The 22,582-nt window shown below is 53.7% G+C and overlaps 1 protein-coding gene across 11 annotated transcripts in view; it reads left to right on the top strand.

The window, feature by feature from the left end:
* Nucleotides 1-22,582, top strand: part of DAB2IP (DAB2 interacting protein) — a 191,962-nt gene that overhangs the window by 54,322 nt on the left and 115,058 nt on the right. Inside the window, exon 1 of one of the 11 annotated variants that reach the window (XM_053563869.1) lies at nt 14,352-14,617. The exons of 9 other annotated variants lie outside the window; for them this stretch is intronic. Coding sequence is in view for 1 of the 2 variants with exons in the window: in XM_053563812.1 (XP_053419787.1) it covers nt 14,494-14,617 (124 nt within the window). In the remaining variant the exon portion in view is untranslated. Of the gene's footprint in view, nt 1-14,351; nt 14,618-22,582 lie in introns of those variants that run through there. One more of the 11 variants, XM_053563812.1, reaches the window with a different exon arrangement.

The following is a 22,582-nucleotide window of genomic DNA, read 5'->3' as shown; positions in this document are numbered from 1 at the left end:
ACAATGGACAGCCCCGTCAGCTCTGCCTTTGCTTCACTTGCCAGCCCTGGCTGGCTGGGTTGAAGCTGTTCTTCCACACACACTCCTCACCCCATGGGCTGGGCAGCTCCAGGCTAACTAGAGGCTTAGAGGCACCCCTAGTCCTCTTGGCTAGAAGAGCCAACGTCAGGCAGATCTGATGGCTGAGCCCGAGGGGTCCCTGCATCAGGTGGTCAGGTGCGTGCGTGCATGTGTAGGGGGGCTGGTGGAGGGAGACTGTGGTGTGGAGAGTGGCTAGAGAGGAAGGCAGGGTCTTGGTGTGGCCAGCCACTGGCAAAAATGCCTTGGGAGGTCAGCAGGTGGAGAAAGAGAGAGCTGAGAGAGCTGTGGGGTCAACATTCGTTAGATGGCACTAATTCAGTGCCTAAAAATAGCCCCAGACTGTGGTACAGCGCTTCAGAGATTTCCTGGCTCTTTCCGACCTCCCACAGACTCATTTCAATCTGCAGCAGCCTGCAAGGAAGTGAATTCCATTCTTACTTCACCACCAGGAGCAGGCAGTCCCAGAGCACAGTCGTGAGGGGTTCACAGCTAGCTGGTGGCAGAACCAGGACAGAAGCCCTGTCCTCTCTGTCCACCGGTCCATTTGTGCCTCCTGAGGACCTACTGTGTGCTTGGCCTTCTGGAGGGCCCTGGACAAGTGCATAGGGAGTGAAGGAGGCCCTGGCTTTGCTGCCTGCAGGGGAGGAAGCCACCTGGGAGAGAGGTTAGGAGGCAGAGACCCCCAGATGGAATGTGTGGGGTGAGGGTAGGAGGGTGTCAGTGGGCACTTCCCGTGGAGGGACTTTGGGGTGAGGCCTTGGGAGAGAAAGGATGTCCAGAAGTCAAGAGTGGGGCATGGTGGTGGAGGCTGTCCAAACACAGGTACTTTGTGGATGAAGACAAGATAGTGGGAAGCGGTTTAGGCCCTGTCAGCTTGCAAGGCCTCGCATGCCCAGCCGTGAGCACTCCTGCCCGTCAGCCTGCCCAGGAGAATCACATGTGAGCAGCTTCCTGTAAAGGACCTTCCCAAGGGACAGTCCCCGGATCAGGGGTTTTGGCCGGGAAATCAGGGCTGCACCAGCTCCCTGGTGATACCCCAGAGGTCACATCTGCCCTCTGCTAGCCCTGTCCCTCTCTGTCCTCTTTCTCCTGGCCAGACCTCCTGGCCCTGCCTGCTTTGATTCTCCCTTTAGCATAAGATGGCAAAGGGACTGAGAAGAAGGAAACAATCAAAGGAAGAGAGGTGGTTGCCACGGAAACTATAAAGTGGGAGCAGAAACTTTCAGGAACAGGAGGGCTGAGGAAAGCGGCCGTAGTAGTTGGGGCAGGGGAGAAGAAAGGAGGATGCCTGGTCCAGCCTAGCCTGAAATGCCCCCACGCTCAGCCCCCACCCCCAGCCAGGCAGCACCGGAACCTGTGCTCTCAGGAGTGGGGAGCCCGTCTGGTTTCTGCTGGGCCTGGGCGGGAGGCGCCTGGTACCAGAGTGAGGTGAGCAGTCTGTGGTCTGAGGAGGAGCTCTCGTCTTCTGCCCAGAACCCCACAAGTTTCTGAGCGGCTGGTCTGCCTGGAGCAGCTTAGGGACTCCCTGCAGTTCTTTGCACAATGTCTTGATTCTACTGTTCTAACATGCAAAAATGACGTGGCCCCAGACTGGGCAGTTTACAAGGCAGCTTCCCACGTGTTGCCTCATTCAAGTCTTGTGACAATCCTGGGAGGGCAGCATTCATATTCTACAGAGGAAGGAGCTGAAGCCCAGAGAGGTTTGGGGACTTGCCCCAGGTCACACAGTTGAGGACCCCCCAGGAGTGGGATTGTAACACCTGGGCTGTTGGATCCTGGAGTACACAGCGCTGTGTGGAGCCATAGGCCTCCTTTGGTCCCCAGACCCTTCTCATCTTTCATGCCAGTAAGCCCCCCAGCCCCAAGGAGCTGCCTTTTGCCTCCAGGATGACCCTAGGGAAGTTGGTTCTCTCTGAGTATTAGTTTCCCCATCTGTAAAATGGGCATAATTTTACCTTTCGCCTCTAAACGTTGTTGTGAGGATGCAATGAGACAGTTTAAGTCACTCACTGCACTCAGTGCCTGGCACAGAGGATACCCTTGAAATCTCTGCACCTGCTGACTACATCCGAACCCAGCAAGCTCCTGGTGGTGGGGTAAGCTGGGCTGGGTACAGGCTCCCTGTGTTTTAAAGAAACTGCTTTGCCTGTCAAACTGTTCTGATAGGTTCTTGCGTTGCCTGAGGAGTTGGAAGGGTGGATTGAGGTCATGAATGTGGAGACTTGGGAAGCCACTGAAGCCGGTGAGGCAAGTGCCAGGGTCTTGGCCCCGGCCCCCAAACTGGGCACTACAGCCACAGTGGGCACCAGGATGTCTCAGCTGACAGTCTCTCTGCTGGAGGAAGGGAGGGGAGAGGAGTTGGGCCCCTGCCCAGTGAGTCCCTGAGTGTGAGTGGGGCTCAGACCTGCTTGAGGTTTGGGTCTGAAATGAGCCCTTGGAAATCCATGTGGCCTGCTTCTGTGTTGGAGGCTTAGGTTTCTCCAGGGAGAGGCCCAGTGAACCAAATGTATTATTAGATCGCAGCAAGGCAGCATGCTGCACGTGAAAGATAACGGGGGGAATTTATTCGGGGGGCTATAAATCACAGAATGGGAAGCACAGAACCCGTGGGGAGGAAAATTAATAAGTCCTAAGCAGTGACTTGTTTGGGATGGGAGTGGAGGGCATCTGGCTCCATTTTTCTGTGAGCCCAGGAGCTTCGTGAGGCCCAGAGGTCTCTGTGTGCACGCATGTGTGCAGTGCCTCCCTGTATATACGATTGTGACATCCTCCTCCGTGTGACATCTCTGGGAGGGTACAGTGTGCCAGGAGAGGCAGATGTGAGATGAATCATCAAAAAATATCCAGGCAGCCCTCCCTATCTGTAGGTTCCGCATCTGTGGATTCAACCAACTGAGGATCAAAAATATTTGAAAAAAGTCACATCTCTACTGAACATGTACAGGCTTTTTTCTTGTCATTAATTCCCTAAACAATACAGTAAAACAACTATTTACATAGCATTTACATTGTAAATTACTTAGGTATAAGTAATCTAGAGATGATATAAAGTATATGGGAGGATGTGCATAGGTTCTTATTTTGTATCAGGGCTTTAAGCATCTGTAGATTTTGGTGTTCAAGGGGTGTCCTGGAACCAGTCCCTCCTCACCTACTGGGGGACACTCTATGTCCCTGCATGATGCACTGGGCCCCCTGGAGGAAAGGCACAGGGAGCTTGGAGAGAATGCTTCAGAAGGATGGTGGGGAGGAGGCAGGGGGCTTGGAGAGGGGAAGGGGTGGGAAAGGGTGGTTTTTTCCTGGAAAGGAAGAGTAAATTTGAGTTGGCCAGGTGGCTCAGGAAAGTCATGGCAGATGAAGTGAGCCAGAGTATCCAGGCGGCTATGTCCCAAATGTTTGCTCTGGCTGTTTTATGGAGAACACACTCAAGAGGCAGGGGAGGACATGAGGGGACAGTCAGTGGGTGGGGTAATCCAAAGCTAGAGATGGTGATGCTGTGGCCCTGGGACATGTCAGTGAAGGTGCAGAGAAGTAGACAGGCTCACTGTAGGAGCTTGAAATTTCATAGAGGAGGCTGGAGTCTAGGAGGAAGCCTGCCCCGTGTCCTGTGTCCTAGGAAGTGTGAATGGCACAAGTAAAGGTTTGAAGGACAGAGGTGGTGGAAGGCTAGGGGCCAGAGGGACTGGGAAAGGGAGGGGCAGGGGCCAGGAGTGGTGAGAGGCAAGGTAGGAAGGGGCCAGGCAACTCGCACTGACCACTACCCTGGTGACCGCCACCCCGGTTAGGCCTAGAAGCCTAGGCCCCTGCCTGTTGCTACGGGGCACCTTTGTATAAACAGCTCTGTCTTCTTGGTCTTTGCAAAGAGGACAGCTGGTCATTTACCTGGGGACAGGTGAGAGAGCCGGTGTGTGGCAGCACAGGGTTACCATGAGGGGCCAGGCTGCCTGGGATTGAATCCTGTCTCTGCCACTGATCAACTCCTGAGCCTGTAAAGTAGGGGAGAAGGAGCACCTGCCTATAAGACTGTTAGAAGTGTCAGGGAATCAGTACTGCCTGGCTGAGAATAAGCACCACATCAGGTTCACAATGTGTCCCACGTGACCTTGGGCAGCTCTCCCTTCTCTGGGCCTTGGTTTCTCCCAGCAGTCCTCTCCCAACCCTCCAGGTCAAGGTTCTGTAATCTCCCTTATGCCAGTGGCCAGAGCAAATCGCTAAGCTAGCTGTGTTGGCTCAGATGGGACCGTGTCCCTCTCTGCCCTGTAAGGGGACACCATGCCTATCAGAGCTGTAAGAAGATATTTTAATCAGCCCAGGACCTGGTGAGGTCAGAGGGCACAGGACCAGGACAAAGGGTGCCAGTCAGGGCTACTGCCCGGCCCTAGCTGACATGCTGGGCACGAAAATCCAGATCACATGCAGGAAGGTTGGGGAGGGAGGTAGAAGCTGGGGGCTTCAGGGTCAGGAATCATGCAAACTGGCTGTCCCCATCCTGGGTCTACTTAGCATATTTGAATCTCGAGGCTTATGACCCCATCTGCCTGCAGCACGTGGGACACTGGGAAAGAGAAGCAGGCTACAGTTTGCAAAAGGCAGATTCATGACTGTGTTGGGGGCTGTGATCTCAGAAGCCTCTGTCCAGAGCCTGAGAGAACAACAGGTAGGCCAGTGAGGCCCAGGTGGTCCATGATGACCTGCTTCAGAATCACCTGTGGGCCTACCTCCTGCAGGTTAAAAATGCAGATTCCCAGGCTTTTCCTCAAACTGGCTAAATCAGACTTTCTCGCATGAGCTCAAATATCTGGATTCTAACCCATGTCTCAGGGTACTGAGCATGCTAAAGTCCAAGACTGAGGTTCTGGGCAGCCCCTTTGTTGCACCAGGGGGGACAGGGGTATAGGGGAAGGCTGGCCTAGCTTGCTCTGCAGACTAGGACCCTGTGCTATGCCACCCAGAGTCCTCTGGGCACAGCCCCTGAGACCTGGGAGTTCCAGGCTAGGCCTCCCCATGGTGGTGCCTGGGGCAAGAAGGACTTTGTCCTAGGGCTCCACAGCCCGGCAGAGGGCAGCACCCGGCTGTTCTGTGGGCCTGGGCCTGGCAGGGAGGGCCTGGAGGTGCCCACCGCTGGAGAGAGGGAGGTGTGGGGAAAGGTACGTCTGTGCATGCATGGGTAGCGGGGGTGAGAGAGGGCTGCCAAGAGGACACAAGGAACATGAGGTCAGAGGAAGCAGATCTGGAAAGTTCGGAAAGGACCTTCTAGCATCCTGTAAGGGGAGAGGCTGCAGTGAGGAGGGGGGAAGGCCTCGGTGCCAGAGGGGCTAGGAGAGGCCTCTGTCACTAGGCTGCCTCCCAAGGGCTGTCTTGGGGCTGGGACCAATTTAGGGCTCTCTTCCCTTGTCTTTTGGGCTTTCACAAGAGTCAGCCCCTCCTCAGCCTCAGCGTGGTAGTCAGAGATGTGGGGGTCCAGCCTCAGCTCTCAAGTTGGCTTCCTGCTTCCTTTGCCTTCAGCAGCTTCATCTGCTCCCCAGAACTGAAGGAAGACCCTGGGGTGCCTGAGTAACCCTGGGCAAGTCCAGAGCCCTCTGAGCTTGAGTGTGCTGACGAGGTCTCTCAAGGCCTTCTGTTATGAGAAGGCAGCTTCATTTTCAGACTTTCTGAGGACAAGGGGGTGGTTTGGCAGTGAGCTCTCTCTCCCCAAAGGCATGTCAGACAGGGCTGGGAGAACTTTTCTTCCTCATAGGCCTATGTCTGTAGTCCTGGACCATCTTCCTTCATACTCCATCTGTGTATGTTAATCACTAATCACCAACAGTGCTCCTTACCCACCTAGTCATGGTGGCTGCTTATTTCCAGACTGACCTTGAACTTGTTTTCCTTGGCCCCAGACTTTTGGCTGCTTCCTGTTTAAGCAGGTGCAGAAATCAGGGCCCCTAGCCCTTCTTCCTCTGGCCTGGTAGAAATTCCAGACAAAATGCTGTTCCCAGGGTAGGGACAGGGCTGGCATTGTTCACTGTCGAGGGGAACTGAGGAGGGAGGATAGCAGGAGCTGCATTTTATTTCCACCTACACAGCCTTAGGATGCCAGCTATGGGCTGGGTAGGATCCCCCAGGAGAGGCCAGTAAACACGAGAAGAAGCCCGTTCCAGCAGTGCTTGCCCCTCCTCTAACACTTGCTGTGGCTCCCACTTTCGTTCTAGACTGTATACAGAGGCTCTGTGGGTCAGTACCCCGGTGACCAACCAAGTAATACCATTTTATAAGAGGGGAGGCAGGGACTATGAACAGCAAGAGACTTGTTCAAAGACACACAGAGAAGTAAAGGCATTTTTTTATTCATTCATTTATTTACTGAATGCAAACTGTGCCAGCTCCTGCATAGTGAGGATTTGTACCTTGGCCACCTGACCATCTCCAGGCTGCCACTTGAAAGTAAATTCTCCAGGCTGCCATCCATGTATCACATGGAGGAAAGTCCAGGCCCAGAGAGGTAAGTCACTTGCCCCTGGTCCCACAGTTGCTCTTTTTGAAAAAAGAATGAAGGCTTTAAGCCCAGCTCCCTCATTCATCTCATTTATCATCCAGTTTTTAAGTTCCTTTCTAAGCACTGGGCATATGGCTGTGAACAGCTCTAACAAGGCTCCTGCCCTCATTAAAGACTGGGGGAGGACAATTAGTGAACATCTGAATACACAGATAAGATACTTTCAGGAAGTGATAAGTGGAAGAAAATAAAACAGGGCAATGGGATATCATGTGGTGATTGGTACAAAGACACTTGAGATAAGGTGGCCAGGGAAGGTCTCTGAGGGTGTGATATGTGATATTTGAGCTGAGGCCTGAATGACAGGAAGGTGCTGGCCATCTCACCATCTAGGGTTAGTGTGAACAGCAAATGCAAAGGCCCTGAGGTGGGACCCCAATTGGTATGTTAGAGATTAAAAAGGTATCAGGCAGCCTAGAACTATCTTAGCCAGTGGCTCCCCAAGACAGCTGCTTGAAACCTCTTTAAACAGTACGGTTTCCTTGTCCCTACTCACCAAAATTTGGATTCAGGGATGTTGGGAATGAGGCCTGGAAATCTTTATGAATGTTCCCAATGTAGTTCATGGGCATCCAGGCCACCCCTTTACCTGCAGGGCTGCCTTGTGGGGCCAGCCCCTCCTTTGATAGTTGCAGAGTGAGGATTGGAGAGGGGCTGTGACTTTTTCAAGGTTGCACAGGCACACAGTGACAAATAAGCCTCAAGCCCAGATCTGCCAGGGTTCTGTCCTTACCACTTCTTCCCTTCTGGAGGGGCTGCCTGGGCCTCTCTCCCCGTTCCCTATCTCTTCTCCCTCATCTCACCTCTCACACAGCCTGCTCCCCAGTTCCCACTGTGTCCTCAATCCTCACTGCTCTGCATGCTGGCCCCAGTACATGCTTTGCTGGTTCCCACCTCTGGCCCTTGTTTATGCCACCTCTTCCTCCCAGATCAGACTCCTTTGCTCCCTACCCCATCAACTCCTACTCAGCCTTCTAGCTCAGTGCCAGTGGCTCCTCCTCCAGGCAGTCTTTCAGGGCTTCTCCCACCTCTGAATTCTCTTAGTGCTAACTCCAGTTCACATAGTCTCAGCCACTTTTTTTCAAATTCTACTCCCTTCTCTCCCAGCCAGTATTAGTAAAAGCATGCTCTGGGCTGGGAACTGTTGACTAGCCCTGGGCTGTCCTCTGAAGGAACCCATAAATTAATGAGAAAAGAAGTAGCTGGGAGGGGCACATGGTGGACAGTTTATACACAAGGCTTTGATCCATTGTGCTATCTGAACCTCACAAAGTGTGAGTGTGTATATCCCATTCTACACTTGAGCAAACAGAGGTGTGGAGAGCTAAGGTGCTGGTCAGCTCCTCACCTAGATGGAGGCTTCCCAGAAGCTGTCCACTGGGACCTTTCATCTATCCTCCTCAGTGGGCTATGCAGGGACTGAGCAAGGCCCTCCCCTTTGGATGCCAGGCCGGTGCCAGGCACAAGATGATTCACAGATGCCCAGGCAGGCTTGCCTGGGAAGGGAGGGGCTCTCTGACCTCACACTGGGACCATATGCCACCCCCTCTGGCTGCCTGGTGGGCGTGGAGCTGTCCAAGCCCATCACTGGAAGGAGAGGAAGAGGCCCGGAGAGTCTCAGCCCAAGGCCAGGGTCAGGAAGAAGGGAGGGGCTGTGGGCCTCACTGGGGCTCAGGGCCCACCTGGAGCTTGGCAGCGTTTCTGGGTCAGGGCAGGGAGAGGAAGTCCACAGATAGAGTCGCTCTAGGCCTGGCCATCTGGGCTGAAAAGCCGGCTGCTGGGGTGGGGGTGAGGAAGGAGAGGCTGGGGCTGAGGCCTGGAGAGTGGATTCTGCCTCCCCTGGGCCACAGGATTGGAGCCGTGAACTGGGGGCTGCCAGCTTAGAGTGCAAGCCCAGGGTCCTCGTGGGCAGAATGCATCAGGCGTTCTGGGAGAGGCGATCCAGGGAGTTGAAGGGAAGGGCACTCGTGGCAGGTATATTTAGGTCCAATGGTAGAGCCCCAGCCTCACTCCCACCGTGTGTGACCTTGGGTGAGTCACTTTCTCCCTTGGCCTCAACTTCTCCATTTTGAAGGAGGGACGCCACCCCATCCTGACTACTCCGTGCTGGGATGGGACCTGCAATCAAACCCTCTATGATTGTGGAACTGATGCCAGATCCTGACTTGCCACAAACTAGGCAGGGTCCCCCAGTCAGACAACTGTGTTTTAGGGCCTCAGCTTCCCCACTTATTCTCTAGGTTCCTTCTGTCTCTGACATCCCAGGATTTTATGATAGGCTGTTGACATGTACAAAGGAGATATATGTATTTTCTTCTCTGGGTTTCTGGACAGGAGGAAACAGGTAGGTGGTGGTTTGAGGACTGGGGACTTATTTATTTATTTACTTATTATTATTTTTTGAGACAGAGTCTCACTATGTCACCCTCGGTAGAGTGCTGTGGTGTCACAGCTCACAGCAACTTCAAACTCTTGGGCTCAAGCGATTCTCTTGCCTCAGCCTCCCAAGCAGCTGGGACTACAGGTGTCTGCCCTGCCACAATGCCTGGCTGTTTTTTTTTTTTGTTGTTGTTGTTGTTGTAGTTGTCATTGTTGTTTAGTTGGCCCAGGCTGGGTTTGAACTCACTAGCCTTGGTGCATGTGGCTGGTGCCCTAACCATTGAGCCACATGGGCGCCGAGCCTTGGGGACATTCTGATGGAACCTCAAGAAGTTGAGCTGGGCAGAGAGGTCTCATCTCCATTTAACGCGTGGAGACCTGAGGCCCGCCCCCTAACCCCCAACACTGGCCTTCCCTGGCCTCTCCCGAGGGCTTCGCCCTTGGCCCAGCTTTGGGTGACTTGATTTACAAAGCACTCATGCTTCCTGAGGCCGTGTCTGTGTGTTCAAATGTCTGTGCTTGACTGGTCCCCCAGTTCCATGTGTGTTGAAAGGGGCAGAGCCATCCAAGCCCTGGCTGGCATCGAAGGCTTGAGCCTGACCTTGCAGGGCTTGTCTGAGCCTTCCTCTGAAGGGGGTGAGCAGGCTACAGCCCTCCACCCCCATCTTCCCAGTGAAGATCCTGCTGGTCCATCCTTGTTCCCGGAGTAACAGTAGATGCAGGAAGTTGTCATTGCCTGCCAGACAGGCCATCTCCTGGGGCCAAGGCTGTGACCTTCACCATGAGTGCTCCCTGAACCTTCCACCCCAGACCCTGCCCAGAGCTTCAGAGACTCTAAGGTTCAGACTGACTTGGGAGGTGGATGTGCTCAGGGTTGCCCCGCTGGGGACTTCCCCTGGTTACCACCAGCCACCCTCATCCAGACAGGAAACCTTACAGGTCTGAGCCTCCCAGACACCCATTGTGTGGGGCCTGGTGTGGGCTCCAGCATTTCCCCTATGAGGACTCCAGCCTTCTCTCCTCCTCCTGTCCCTTGACAAAGCAAGCTTTTAAGGCAAGTTCCAGACTGCTGCCCCTCCTCCATCAGTGGACTAAATACTGCTCAACCTCAATGCTCTTTGCTCTTTTCAGGCCCCTGGGTTCAAATCCTTTCTCCTAGAGCAAACCCTGTGATTTTAAAGAACTTACTTATCATCTCTCTAACTCTAATATTTTCTGTAAAAAGAAGTAACTATCTGCCTGCTAGGGTTATGAAATTAAATGAGATGATGTGGGTAGATTGCTGGGAACAGAATCTGGCACACAGTATATGCTAAATGCAGTTCTGCTATCATTATTAGTCTTAAATCCAAACTCTGCCCTCAAACAAACCTTTTGAGTCAAACTTATCATGGTCTTCTGCTAGAAAGTCTTGGATTTCTGTGCCCCCTGAGCATCTATCTCTCCTCCCTGGGTGGAGTCCGGTGTTTGAAGGTTGCTGGTGGTGGATGGTTTCCTCCTGTATACAATGGTCTCCCTCTGAAGACCCTTCTGTCTTGTGCTCAATAGCAGAGATAGGTGATCTGTACTAACACCTGAGAAAAAACTGTGCTTTGTAGCAATTTAAGGCATTTCAAGGGTAATTTTAGCAATATGTTTTTCCTCCATCCTCACTGACTTCAAACCTAATGGTCCAGTAAGACTGGAGACTGCATGAGGCTAGCCTTCTCTCCTGCACAGCACCTGGCGCCCTGCTGACCTGTCCCTGGTGATCCTGGACTTTTCAACTCTGATGCCACCTACCACTTCCTCCCCAGCAGTGGGTAATTCCCCTCAGGATACCAGATTGCTGATGGCTTTCTGCTCAGAGGGGGATTCTTTGGATCCATACCTCCCTGGTCTTCCCAAGTGGCCCCCTGGTGTCCTCATTAAGCAAACTGACTAGGGAGTGGGAAGGAAGGCTTGGGGATTAGGGTAGATTTTTTTGTGTGTGTGTGTGTTTTTTTTTTTTTTGGCCAGGGCTGGGTTTGAACCCGCCACCTCTGGCATATGGGACCGGCGCCCTACTCCTCGAGCCACAGGCACCGCCCTAGGGTAGATTTTTTTAAGGAGGTGATGCTTGAGCTGGGTCCTGAGGTGATAAGCAACAGGTGGGTGCAGTGGGCAGAGCTTGGGGGCAGCAGTCTGGGTCCCACCAACAAGGCAAAGGCCAGGGGTGGGAAGAGCCTTGGGAGGATGATCAAGGGAGCTAGAATAGGTGTTGATGCAGAGATAGGGCTGCTTTGTGACTGAGCCTTGTTCTGGGTCTTCAACTCTGGAGACTTTAGAGGGAAGGGTGAAGTGGTGGTGGTGGGGTCAGGTCAGATCTGATTTACAAAGCCCCAGTTCCCCCCTTGGCACTCACCACATATGCACATTTTCAGACCCCTTCCAGACCTGCTGACTCAAGCATTCTGAAGGAAACTCAGAAAGAGGCCTGTTAAATGAGCTAGCTGGGGGGATTTGGAGGCTGCAGCCTTGACTCCCCCACCCAAAACAGCAAGTGGGAGGGCGGGAGCTGGGCCTACTAGGGAGCCCCTTGAGGTGGAGTGGAGGTGGGAGAGTAGACAGACCTTTAGCACTGAGGCTGAGGCACACAGATCCACAGGTCCTGGAAGCCTGTTCTGTCTGAGGAAATCACAGAGGGCTGGGGAGGAGGGGAGTCTATTGGTCTGTCATGGGAAGCAGTGGCAGTAGTGGTGATGAGGGGGCGCTGGAAGGGGGGCTGCTCCTGTTCAGAGGTAGGAGGCCACAGGAGCAGCAGTTGGGGTGGCAGGAGGGGGTGGGAGTAGCTCCACAGCAGGATTGATTCCAGATGCTCTGCTGGGGCACGCAGGGAGCAGCCTTTGTCTGCAGGGTCCTAGTGGGGAGGAGAGGCAGGGGGCCTGGATCTCTTGTCTCCCAGCTCCTGCCCTCTGCCCTTCCTACTCAGCCCCCAGCCCCCAGCTGCCCGAGGCCTGTGCAGATGCTCAGTGTGGGTGGTTGGCAGTGCCCATTCTCATCCCAAGGCCAGAAATGCAAAAGCTTCTTCCACTTCCCTAGCTGATCCCCCTCCTTGCACAAGGCAGATTGTTTGAAAGAGTCCATAGCTTCTCCTTATAGGTAGGGAAACTGAGGCATGGAGAAGGACTTGAGAAGCTGAAGCAGAGAGACCATGCTAGACCTTTGGAGCCCAACTGTTTACAGATAAGGTCTCCTCCTCCCCCTTCCACAGACACCTAAGAGCCCCCGGCCAAGACTACTTGCTTTCCCTGCTAATCAGACTCAGATAAGAGTGTGTTGGCCTGGGTCTCCCATCCTCTCCAGGGAAGTCTAATTCCTGGTGATAGGGGGAATTCCTGCTTTGGGGACTCTAGGCCCTAGGAGCAGGCCTCTTGCCCCCACCTTGAGCAGCCCTAGAACTGGGGGGGGGGTCTGGCTGCAGACATTACTCATTCCTGGAAGTACCAAGGCATGCATAGGTGGCTCTCAGAGCCGCACCTATATGCAGAGGCTCTGCACTGGGTTCTGGTGGCTTGGTGAAAGGAGGATGCATGCTAAGAAGTACCCTAGCTTGTCCGGGGACTGAGTGGGCAGTCTGGATGGTGAGCTCTGTCTGGGGCCTCTTTTTAAGTAGGCTCCTGGGCCAAGTTTGCTATTGAAAATGAGAGAGAGCAAAGCTTAGCCCAGAGGACGCTAATGGTGTCCTCTGAGGCACTGTGGTTTTCCATCTTCCTGTGGGATTTGCCAGCTTTCTGGGAAGAGGGGCCAAGGAGCTGATGGCTTTGGACTCCCCAGACTGAGTTTGGAGGAGCGGAACCCCTCCTGCCCCTCCCCCCTGGTCCTGGGATGGCGCCTGGCTTCCAGCTGTGATGCAGGCTCCTCCAGACTTGGGGGCCCTCCCCACTGGCTAGGGGAGCTAGGGAAGGGGCTTCCCCTGTGAGGTACAAAACCCGGTCTGGATTACTGCCCCCTCCAGGGCCCCACCTTTTCAGCTGTTCTAGAGGAGTTCACCCTCAGACTGCATCAGGTACCCACAGTGACTAACAGCCCCCCGCCCCAAGTCTGCATGTTGAGTGCCCCAGGCTAACACCAATTGCCTCTGCTACTTTCTGTGTGACTGGGGCAAGTCAGAGCTCCCTGCCAGGGCCTCAGTTTCCCCTTCTGTACTGGGCAGATGATTGTCTTAATACTTTTAAAGATAAATGCTGCTGTGGAGACAAGGGCCAGGGCTGAGAGAGGAAGGGGCCAGGATGGTCAGGGAAGGCTAGAGGAGTTTGGCCCTAAAAGGACAGACTCGGGCCAGGTGAAGCAAAGCAGAGGAGGAGGTGGGCCCTGCTGGGCAGAAGAGCAAAGAGAAGTGAGAAGGGCTTGGGAGTGGGGGTGAGGCTGGAGAAGAGTAGGGGCCAGATTATTGGAGTCCAAATACCAAGGACAGATGTTTGGACTTGTTACCTTTGTACTCTGGGAGCCACAGAAGGTTCTTGAGCTGGGGAGTGATTTTTCTTGCGCTGGCCAGGGATTTTCAGTCAGTGCAGTAGAGGAAGTAGGCACCTTTCCTTCTTCCAGCCTGAGTTTCTGGTCCTGTAAGGTAGTGGTTGTTCTGCCTTGCCCTCAGGCCTGCCAGGACTACTGTACCCGTCCAGTGGGAAGAAGACCTCACAGCAAATGGGTCATTTTATCTGGGGGAGGGTCCAGACCAAAAAGGGCAAAATGTTCACATTTAGTAAAGCCTGCTGGATACACAGGTGTTCATTTTGTTCTCCTTACTTTTGGTGTGCTTGAAATATGCACTGTAATTTTAATTATATAAAAATAATATGTGCATCAGACAATCTCTAAAATGTAAAGAATAGAAAAGTATCCTGCTCCAAAGGAAGGTCTTTCAGTCTGGCTGGGCCACGGGGCCTGCGGAGCAGCGTGTTTTTGACCTTTCTCAGCCCCGTGAACTTGGGGCAGGAATGGGCCTGGGGCGGCCGTCTCATTCAGATCCTAACTGAGGGGACGTCCCGCACCCTCTTGGCGGAGGCTTGTGCCCCAGCCAGGGCGCGGAGCGTGCACCCGCTGGTGGGCACCACACCCTCCTGCCGGCGGGAAGAGGCGCCTGGCGCGCTCCGAAGTCCACCGTCCGACCCTCATGCGCTTCGGACTGGGGGCCGAGACTCTCCTGGGCCCCGCCTGGGGTTCCAGGGGCGCTCCGAGCCAACTTGTCCCGCCGACTCCAGGCCGGGATTTCTCCTGCACTGACTTTCCGGGCCGGTGCCAGCCCGGTCTCCAGGTCCCCAGCCCCCGCCGCGGGGCCGGCTGCTCAGGGGAGGGGAGTGGGGACGGGAGGCGGAGGAGGAGTTTGAGCGACTTTGTGGGGCAGCCTTGGCCTCGGCGGCTGCCTCACCGGCGAGTGCGGGAGAGCGCAGGGACGCCCGCCGGGCTGCCCGGAGCGGCCGATGGGGCCCGTGTGAACGCGCCCAGGCCCGGCCCGGTGCCCGGCGGGCGGCAGCATGTCCGCAGGCGGCAGCGCCAGGAAGAGCACCGGGAGGTCCTCCTACTACTACCGGCTGCTGCGGCGGCCCCGGCTGCAGCGACAGAGGAGCCGCTCTCGCAGCCGGACCCGGCCCGCCAGGGGTAGGCACCACCCTATTCCTGATCCCTGACACCTGACCTTTCCTACGCCACTTAACCACCTGATGCCCTGGGATGCCAGGGACCCAGGAACCTCCTCCCACTCACTCATTTGCTGGCCCTTCTCATCCGCCCCTTGTGGCACTTAACGGCTGTGTCCCGGGGCCCCACACCCCCAGCTTCTCCCTCTTCCTCTGCTTGGGTGTCAAGGCTCTAGTGTCGCCCCTCATGTCATGGGTGGGGAGAGGAGGGACAAGAATTCAGGGTTCCCTTCATCCTTTCGGATCAGACCTCCTGCCCCCTATGCCTCAGTTTACTTAGTAACCCAGGTAGATCTGGGATTGCCCTCACCCTGCCTTCACTGCCCTGGCCTCTCCATTTAGTATCCCCACCCTGGACTTTCCCTTTTCAAGGGATATACCAGCCTCCTCATCTCTTAGATGCAGGGACAGGTGGGTGGATTTCAGGGAAGGAGCCTGGCTCCTCAGAGTGGGTGGGTGCTACCTCCTTTCAAAAGAGTTTCTCTCTCTCAAACCCAGGAGGTAGGATGTGGGGGAGGGGAGGAGAAGGGGGGAGGTGGGAGCAGCATTTTCTTTTTCCAGTAACTGGATCCTCAGCTGGAAATGCGTGTGATCCCAGGGACTTCCTTTCCTGGCTGGGCTAGAGGGTGGGAGGGAGGGAGGCCTCCTGGGAAGAGGCCTTCAGACTGACTCTGTGGAGGCTGGAGGTTAAGGTTCAGATCCTCTGAGGGTGCCTCTGGGGTGGGAAGACTTGGGGGACAGTAGGGCTTAGCAGGGAGCTGGGCCCAGTTTATACCATCAGGTTATCTTGGAAAGCGAAAAGCTGGGCCCTGTGCCAGCAAGTGCCATGCAGGGAATGGGGCAGAGCCAGAGGGGTCCTATCTCCACCCCACTGGATGGCCTGGGCCCTGTCACTTGATCTTCAGTTTTCTTGTCAGTGTGAGGGCAAATGAAGCCAGCAGGTAGCAAATGTTCATTTGCCTCCCCCCAGAATGGGGCAGACTTTTCTTTCCCACAGTCAGAACTGAGCAGCAATGTACCCTACAGGGCTTCCTCAGGAAGTAGTGAGTTCCCCATGCACTGAAGGGTTCAAGCGGAGGCTAGGGCTGGGCACAGGTGTATGCTGGGACTCCAGCCTGCGACTCTCCCACCCCTTCCTTTTCCTGAAATGGTCTTTGGCTACAACCATCCCTAGTCTCAGTCTGGGAAACCAGGAATGTGGGTTCATGTGTTATGCCTTTGGGCAAGTTACTTCTGTCTGAGCCTCGGTTTTCCCAGCTGTAAAATGAGACTAGCAGTTTGTGGAAGATTCAGTGAGGAAGTAGGTTCATGCTATTGGAAATGGTAGCTATAAAAATGCCCAGTAATGTCAGGCCACCCTGGGGCCTCTTCTGCACCCACCCCACCCTACCTCTTGCCCTCTTTTCACCTCATTCCAGTTCCATCCCTGACTGTAATGAGAATTCTTCTTGTTCAGCTGACGAGGCAGGGGACAATGGATGTGTCAGTCTGTCATCTGAGCCCCAGTTCCAGCCCCATATGTGCAGAATCCCTGCATTGTACCCCAGACTTAATGGAGCTCACAACTTGCTGAGGGTGGGGAGGAGACTGTCTCTGAACAGAAGTTATAGCTGGGGAAATCAGGGAGAGCTTCACAGAGGAGGTGACATATGGACTGGGTCTCACAAGATGGATAGGACTTCCTTCGGAAGAGGGAGAGATTGAGTCAGATCTGGGTTTAAGTCCCGTCTCTGCACAAGAATGTCCTTTGGTCAGTCACCTCTCCAAGCCTCAGTGACCTTGTATGGTGAATATTGGATCATGGTGACAGGTCATTTGTGGAAAGCTGGAAGCCAGTCCTGGGACTAAGGTTGCAGTTGACTGTGAGCGATTGTCCTTTCTCTGGATGGAAGGAACATTCTGGGCAAAGATAGGGAGAAGGAAAATGCCCTGAGTGTATAGATGGAGCTCACCCTGAGGTGGGGGGTGGGTAGGGATATGGGGGAAGACCAGTCAAGAGTAGTTTGGGTCTGATAAAGGGCTGGGTGATGAGGAGTCATGGGCACAGTTAGAGCTGCTGGCTGGCTAGGAGGTGGAGGCTGGAGGCCCCCTGCCCACCTGGTGGTAGATGGCTAGAGTGGCCATTGTCCTTTGCCCACCAAATCCTCAAACATTTTAACTGGCCTAGGTCCATTCCACCTCTGAGGGAAGGATCCCACCCAAGTGGCAACTGCGGTTGGGGAAGCCACCCCATGGACATGAGCCTGTCCTATACTCATGGGGGCTTGGCCCCATGGTGTTGGCATCAGACCTCAGAGAAGGGGTGGTGTCCAGCACCTCAGCCTGGATCAGACCCTTGTCCCACGCCCTTTCTGAACCGTGGCACTGGAGTGGAAGGAAAATGGCCAAGAACCCAGACTGTGTGTTTGTTCAGAAACAGGAAAGTGCAGGAAGAGTTGGTTGGTGGTAAGGACCAAGCTGGCTGGGCTGGCGGAAGGGTTCTAGCCAGGCTACCTTCTCTAAGAAGGCTCCCTGCCCACCCACCCCACAGTCCCTCTAGAGAGATGGGGAGGGGGCTTGCTGCAATTTGGGAGCAGGACTTTGTCCTTGGCAGTTGTGCAAGTGAGGGATGGCATCTGCAGCTTCCCAGGTTTGACCAGCAATGGGCACTAAGGAAGCTCTTCCTGTCCCCAGGCCTCAGTTTCTCCATCTGAAGGATGGGCAGAGGGGGGAGAGCTGTGGAGGGCATGAAGCTTGGTGATAGCTAGAGGCAGGGTAGAAACAATAGCCTTTGAAGGGTGAGTGTCATCTGGCCATTCTCCTTTGTGTTTTGTACTGAGTTCACTTGAAGGCTGGGCATGGTCCCTGGGAAGGCTTCTATCCCTAGAAGGGTATCGCCAGCCAGGGGGCCCTTCCCACCAGCCTGCACCAGGATCAAGAACAGCTTTGTCTGTCTGACCTATCTCTTCTCCCAGGGCCACTAGGAGATATAGATGGTTTCTTCTTGCTTTGCATGAGGTTCCGGCCCATCCATTTAACCAGCAGACACCTCCTAGGCACATGCTATGTACCGGACTTTGAGGGAGAGGAATCGTACATGCTTCAGTCTTTGCCCAGCTCCCATTTCCTGGGGAGGCTAGCATGTTGGGGTGCTCTGGGGTATAGGGCTCTTTCCGGAGGACAGAACAGTGGTTAGTGAGAGACAGGGGCTCTTGTTCCATCTCAGCCACAAACTAGTTGTATGACTCTGGGCACATTGCAGGGCTTCAGTTTCCCTGTCTGTCAGATGGGGCTAATGGCTAATCCTTCTCTGTCTCCTGTGTCAGGACACCTCTTGGAATGCCCATGCCCATGGAGGTTTTGATTCTTTAGTTCATGTCTTCATCTGAGTTTCACCAGGGGTCCAGCCACATACCAGGCCATGCCTGGCCACTGGGGATTTGGTGGATGTTTTTCTCCTGAGACGGTCAGTCCTATACTTAAATCTGTTGCATGGTCCTATGTCTTGGTGATGTGGTGAGGGAGGATGGTTTGATATAACTGGTTCCTAACTGGGGGAGTAGGTACGGAAGGACCTATGTGTACCATATCGAGGGGGCAGTGCTACAACCTCTCTGGAGGCCCCTGGTTTTGTTGAGATCTGCTGAGAGGCCTCTGGGGCGACAGCTTAGACTCCATAAGTTGGGCAAGCCTGAGAACAGCCCTGAAGTTGAGGGCTGGTTGTGTCTTATGACCCTCTAGTCCTCAGATATCTCCCTGAGCGCCCAAGGCCTGGCTTTCTGCCTCCAACTTGAACAAGACCTCTGAAATCATCATGCCACCCTTTTCTACCTTGTCTCTTCCTCTATTCCTGCCTAGACACAATCCCTCCTTTGGAGCTTGGCCCCACCTTCTTCATACCTCCTTGCATTTATATGCTTCAAGGACTGGGGAGGTCACTCCCTCTCAGGGCATGTAGTAAAAATGGCTCCAATTTGCTGAGTGCCTGCTCAGTACCTGGCAGTGAGCTTGACTCTGACCTTGCCTTACTTGATTCAGTGTGCAAAACCATGCTGTTTTATAAGTGAGGAAACTAATACAGAGAGTGAGAGCCTTGCTGAAAGCTCGAAAATGGTGGGGCTCAGCTCCAGATGCTGAACTCCATCTTGCTATCCAGAGGTGGGGGTAGGCAGACCCTTGCTGAAGTCAGGCCTTAGCTTTGAGAAGGCCTGGTCCCCTCCTGTCTGTTTGCATAGTGACTCCATAGGGTTTTCATCTCCCATAGTTTTGTCCATAACTTGGGAGGGAGGCAAGGGAGTGCCTGCTGGCATCTGGAGGGCGTCATTCCGCCTGGCTGCTTCCTCCTCCTGCCTGGAATAGCTCAGGTGGGACCTCCTTGGCCCAGCCTCTGCCCCAGATCCTGTTGTCATTCATGTTCTGGTAGGTCACAGGTATTAGGGCCCCATCCCCGTTTCTCCACCAAGTCCCTTAGTGCTGAGGGTTCAGTGTCCCTTAGTGTGAGGTCCCTGGAGCTGGACAGATGGCTGAGGCCCTCTCCCAAGAGCTTTCCAGGTATCTGAGGGAGGCCAGGGCCCCAGTTTATCTGCTGGAATGTCAGCCTCTTGGCCTTTGGCTTTCTGGCCCATCCTTATCACCTTTAATAATTAGGAGAATAGCTGCTCTTTACCAAGCCTCATCTCTTATCCTGCCTTAACTCTCCAGTCCCCCCTAGAAGGTAGTAGTATTATCATTACTTTCCTTTGCCAGGTGAGGAAACTGAGCTCAGAATGTTGAAATAATTGGCTGTGAGATGCAAGGTTTGAACCCAGGCTGCTTGGCCTCCAAAGCCCACACTCAGAAAGAAGCTCAGTGCTTCTTCCTCCTTTCTTGATTGCTGTGACTTGGAGAGCACTGGAGTAGACCTGGGTTGTGTTCTTGACCTTAGTAGGTCAGGTTTAGAGTTCCAATTCCTGGGTGATCATTCCTTGCTGCCTTTAATTCTGTATTTACTGGTGGTAGGGAGGGGCTGGGAGCCTGCTTGGCCCAGCTGCCGACTGGGGAGGTTGGAGGGATTGATACTCGTGGCTGCTCGCAGCTCTAGTACCAGGAGTCAACTATTCCCCTTGACAGCTGGGGAAACTGAGGTGCAGTTTGGTGCTGGTAACTCTTGCACAAGGCTACCAAAATGTGTTAGTGAGAGATCCAGACCTGGAACCCAGACCCTTGCGCATCCTATTATTATTATTTTTTTAAATATGACTTTCTTTTCTTTCTTTTTTTTTTGCAGTTTTTGGCCGGGGCTGGGTTTGAACCCACCACCTCTGGCATATGGGGCCAGCGCCCTAACCCTTGGAGCCCACAGGCGCCGCCCCTGCGCATCCTATTTTAGTGTTAGTTTTTTTTGTTGCTTTTCCTAAGGTTAGCCCAGATAGGGAAACTGAGGCCAATAGTCTCCTTTTTGGGTCTTCTTAAGTGAGAGAATGGGGATTTGAACTCCTGGCTAACTTGACACAAACATGCTCACATCTTGAACTACATACGTGATTTGCTTTAGAAATGACATGAAGCCTTTTGACGATTTTAAAGAAAAAGCAATGGCTGTGATATTTCCCTTGTACCTTCCTCTCGGGGCCACTTGGTTAAATGTCAGGAAAGGGAGAGTATTTCCTGGTAAGGAACATTCAGAGCTTGCTGGGAGCTGAAGTTTTGTTTTCTGTTAAGTAGGTATTTGGGAGTCAGTTCCTGCCCCCCTCTGCTATTCCCTGGGAAGGGGGTTGTGCTTGACAGTTGGTGGGAGGAGGATTCGGGATGAGCAGTCGAGATGCCCGCGTACCGCGTGCCCACCCGAGGAGTGGCGGCTGGTTATTTTTAGCCATCCGATCCAGTAGAGGCATTTCAGCGTTTGTTCAATATTTAATTATCCATCTGAAATTGGCCCATGTGGCCTTCAGTTTGGAAGCAGATCTCTGTGCTGTGATTTCCCAATTGCATAAATAAGGAGGCAAGAAGGGGGAGCTCAATAGCCCCCCAAATAATAATAATAATAAAAAAAGATAGACTCGGTTCTCAGCAGAGACAGGCTTGGTGCTTCCGTCTAGACAGACCACTTGTATGTTAGCAGAGGATGTCACTGAGGACGCCCATCACAGCCCTGGAAGCGCACCAGTGCTCAGTCTGTGAATCCTAGACTCCACAGCTGCTCGCCTGGGTCTTATTTGGGATGGGCTCCCCTCCCTTCACCAGGTTCCTGTGTTGACTTTGACAGCTGCTGGGTACCCAAGAGGTGGTGTGGGGATTTTTGCTTTTGGAAGTCTTGTTAGCTTTTACTTCCCTCTTCTTTTCACCCTGACAGATAGGAGAGTACTGTCAGCATCTGGGCTGTGTGATTTCTTTTTCTTTGGCTTTTGGAGGTGATGTGCCGACATGGCCGTGACATGAAAAAGGCAGAGTGCAGGGAGGAAGAGGTGGGGGATGTGAGGCGCTGCCCCCACCTCCCGCCCCCAATCCCCTGGCTGATGAGGGAGCAGAGGGGAGAAGAGGAGAGGCTGGGGCCTGAAGGTGCTGGGTAGTCAGAGATGGCTCCTTCCCGGTGTCCTGCATGACACAGTGATTTATGGAGCCTGGATTTGGAGATTAGAAACCAATAAATTGGCAACCTGGAACAGTCTTAGAAAAAAAAAGTAATTTTCTATCCATTTATATCTCTATTTTGGGGACGTTGAGTTTGGCTCTGGAATGTGTTCAGCGCAGTGGTCCTGACCGGACCATAAATGCTGTGTGACCGCAGACAAGTCATCAAACATCTCTGGGCTCAGAAGCATGTGTTAATAAACAGATATGAAACAGAACAGGGTATTGTTTCAGGCTAGGCAGATTGTCACTGTTCATCCAAAGCCTGAGGGTTAATCACAAGTGTGTTAGGGCTGATCTAGAAATAAAATGTGATGCCAGTGGGGATTGGAGCCATCCAGATGGTTTCTTGGCATCCTTTCCCCCAGAGGCTGCTGCACATCTAACCGGTACTTGTTCAGAGCAGCAGAGCTTTAATGAGCCACCTACTGTGTGCAGGCTCTGTGCCGGGGGCTCCTGTGAAGGATGAAGCCAGCCTCAGACCCTGGCACCCTCAGAGCGCTCAGAGGAAGGTAGTCCTATAGTCAGGTGAGCAGGCGGTATGGCTGGAATGGTGTGCCTAGAGGGGAGGACTCCCCCTGGCAGGCCACAGGGAATTAAAGGAAGAATTTTGAAAATAACAGGATAATAATAGCTGGAATAATAATAATTACACAGTGCCGGTGTTACCCTAGATCCTTTACAGTATGTTAAATCCTCATTCTCACAAATGCTCTCATCAGTTTCATTTTATAGATAAGGAAACTGAGGCTCAGCCTGGTGAAGTGAAGAGCAGAGGTCAGTGAGGGCCGGTCTGGACGGGTGAGGGATGCAGCAGAGCAGTGGCCCTGACTGACAGATTGCTCTGGGTGCAGATGCTACAGGGGTGGGTGACATCAGTCAGGGTGAGGTTCCTTTGGGGAGCAGCTTCAGGGGAAGGTGGGAAAGGTACTGGAGGCTGCGGGGGGTTGCTTTGTGGGGGTGTGTGTGGCATGCAGAACTAGACAGTGTTGGAGAAGTTGGTGAGAATGGGGGTTTGAAAGGAGCTTGGTTTCTCATTAACTATCTAGACCAGTGGTTCTCAAACTTCCTAATGCCATGACCCTTTAATACAGTTCCTGTGAGTCACGACCCACACGTTGAGAACTGCTGAGACAGTTTCAACTCCATTGATATTGAGTAACTAGATATAGCAGCCCCAGAGTGGAGCCTGAGTGCCTCTCTCCATCCTCAGCAGTCTCTGAGCTCTCTTGGGAGCTTGAGCTTCAGAAAACCCAGGCTGTGCAAACCCAGCATCAATGTACCCTCTGCGGTGGGTGGGGGCTGTGTTATAAGCACTCTGTGGCTGCAGGGGGAGACA

Source organism: Nycticebus coucang, chromosome 2, assembly GCF_027406575.1.
Source record: "Nycticebus coucang isolate mNycCou1 chromosome 2, mNycCou1.pri, whole genome shotgun sequence".
Classification (NCBI taxonomy): domain Eukaryota; kingdom Metazoa; phylum Chordata; class Mammalia; order Primates; family Lorisidae; genus Nycticebus; species Nycticebus coucang.
The sequence above is the reverse complement of the archived record's forward strand: the minus strand, read 5'-3'. Positions and strand labels throughout refer to the sequence as shown.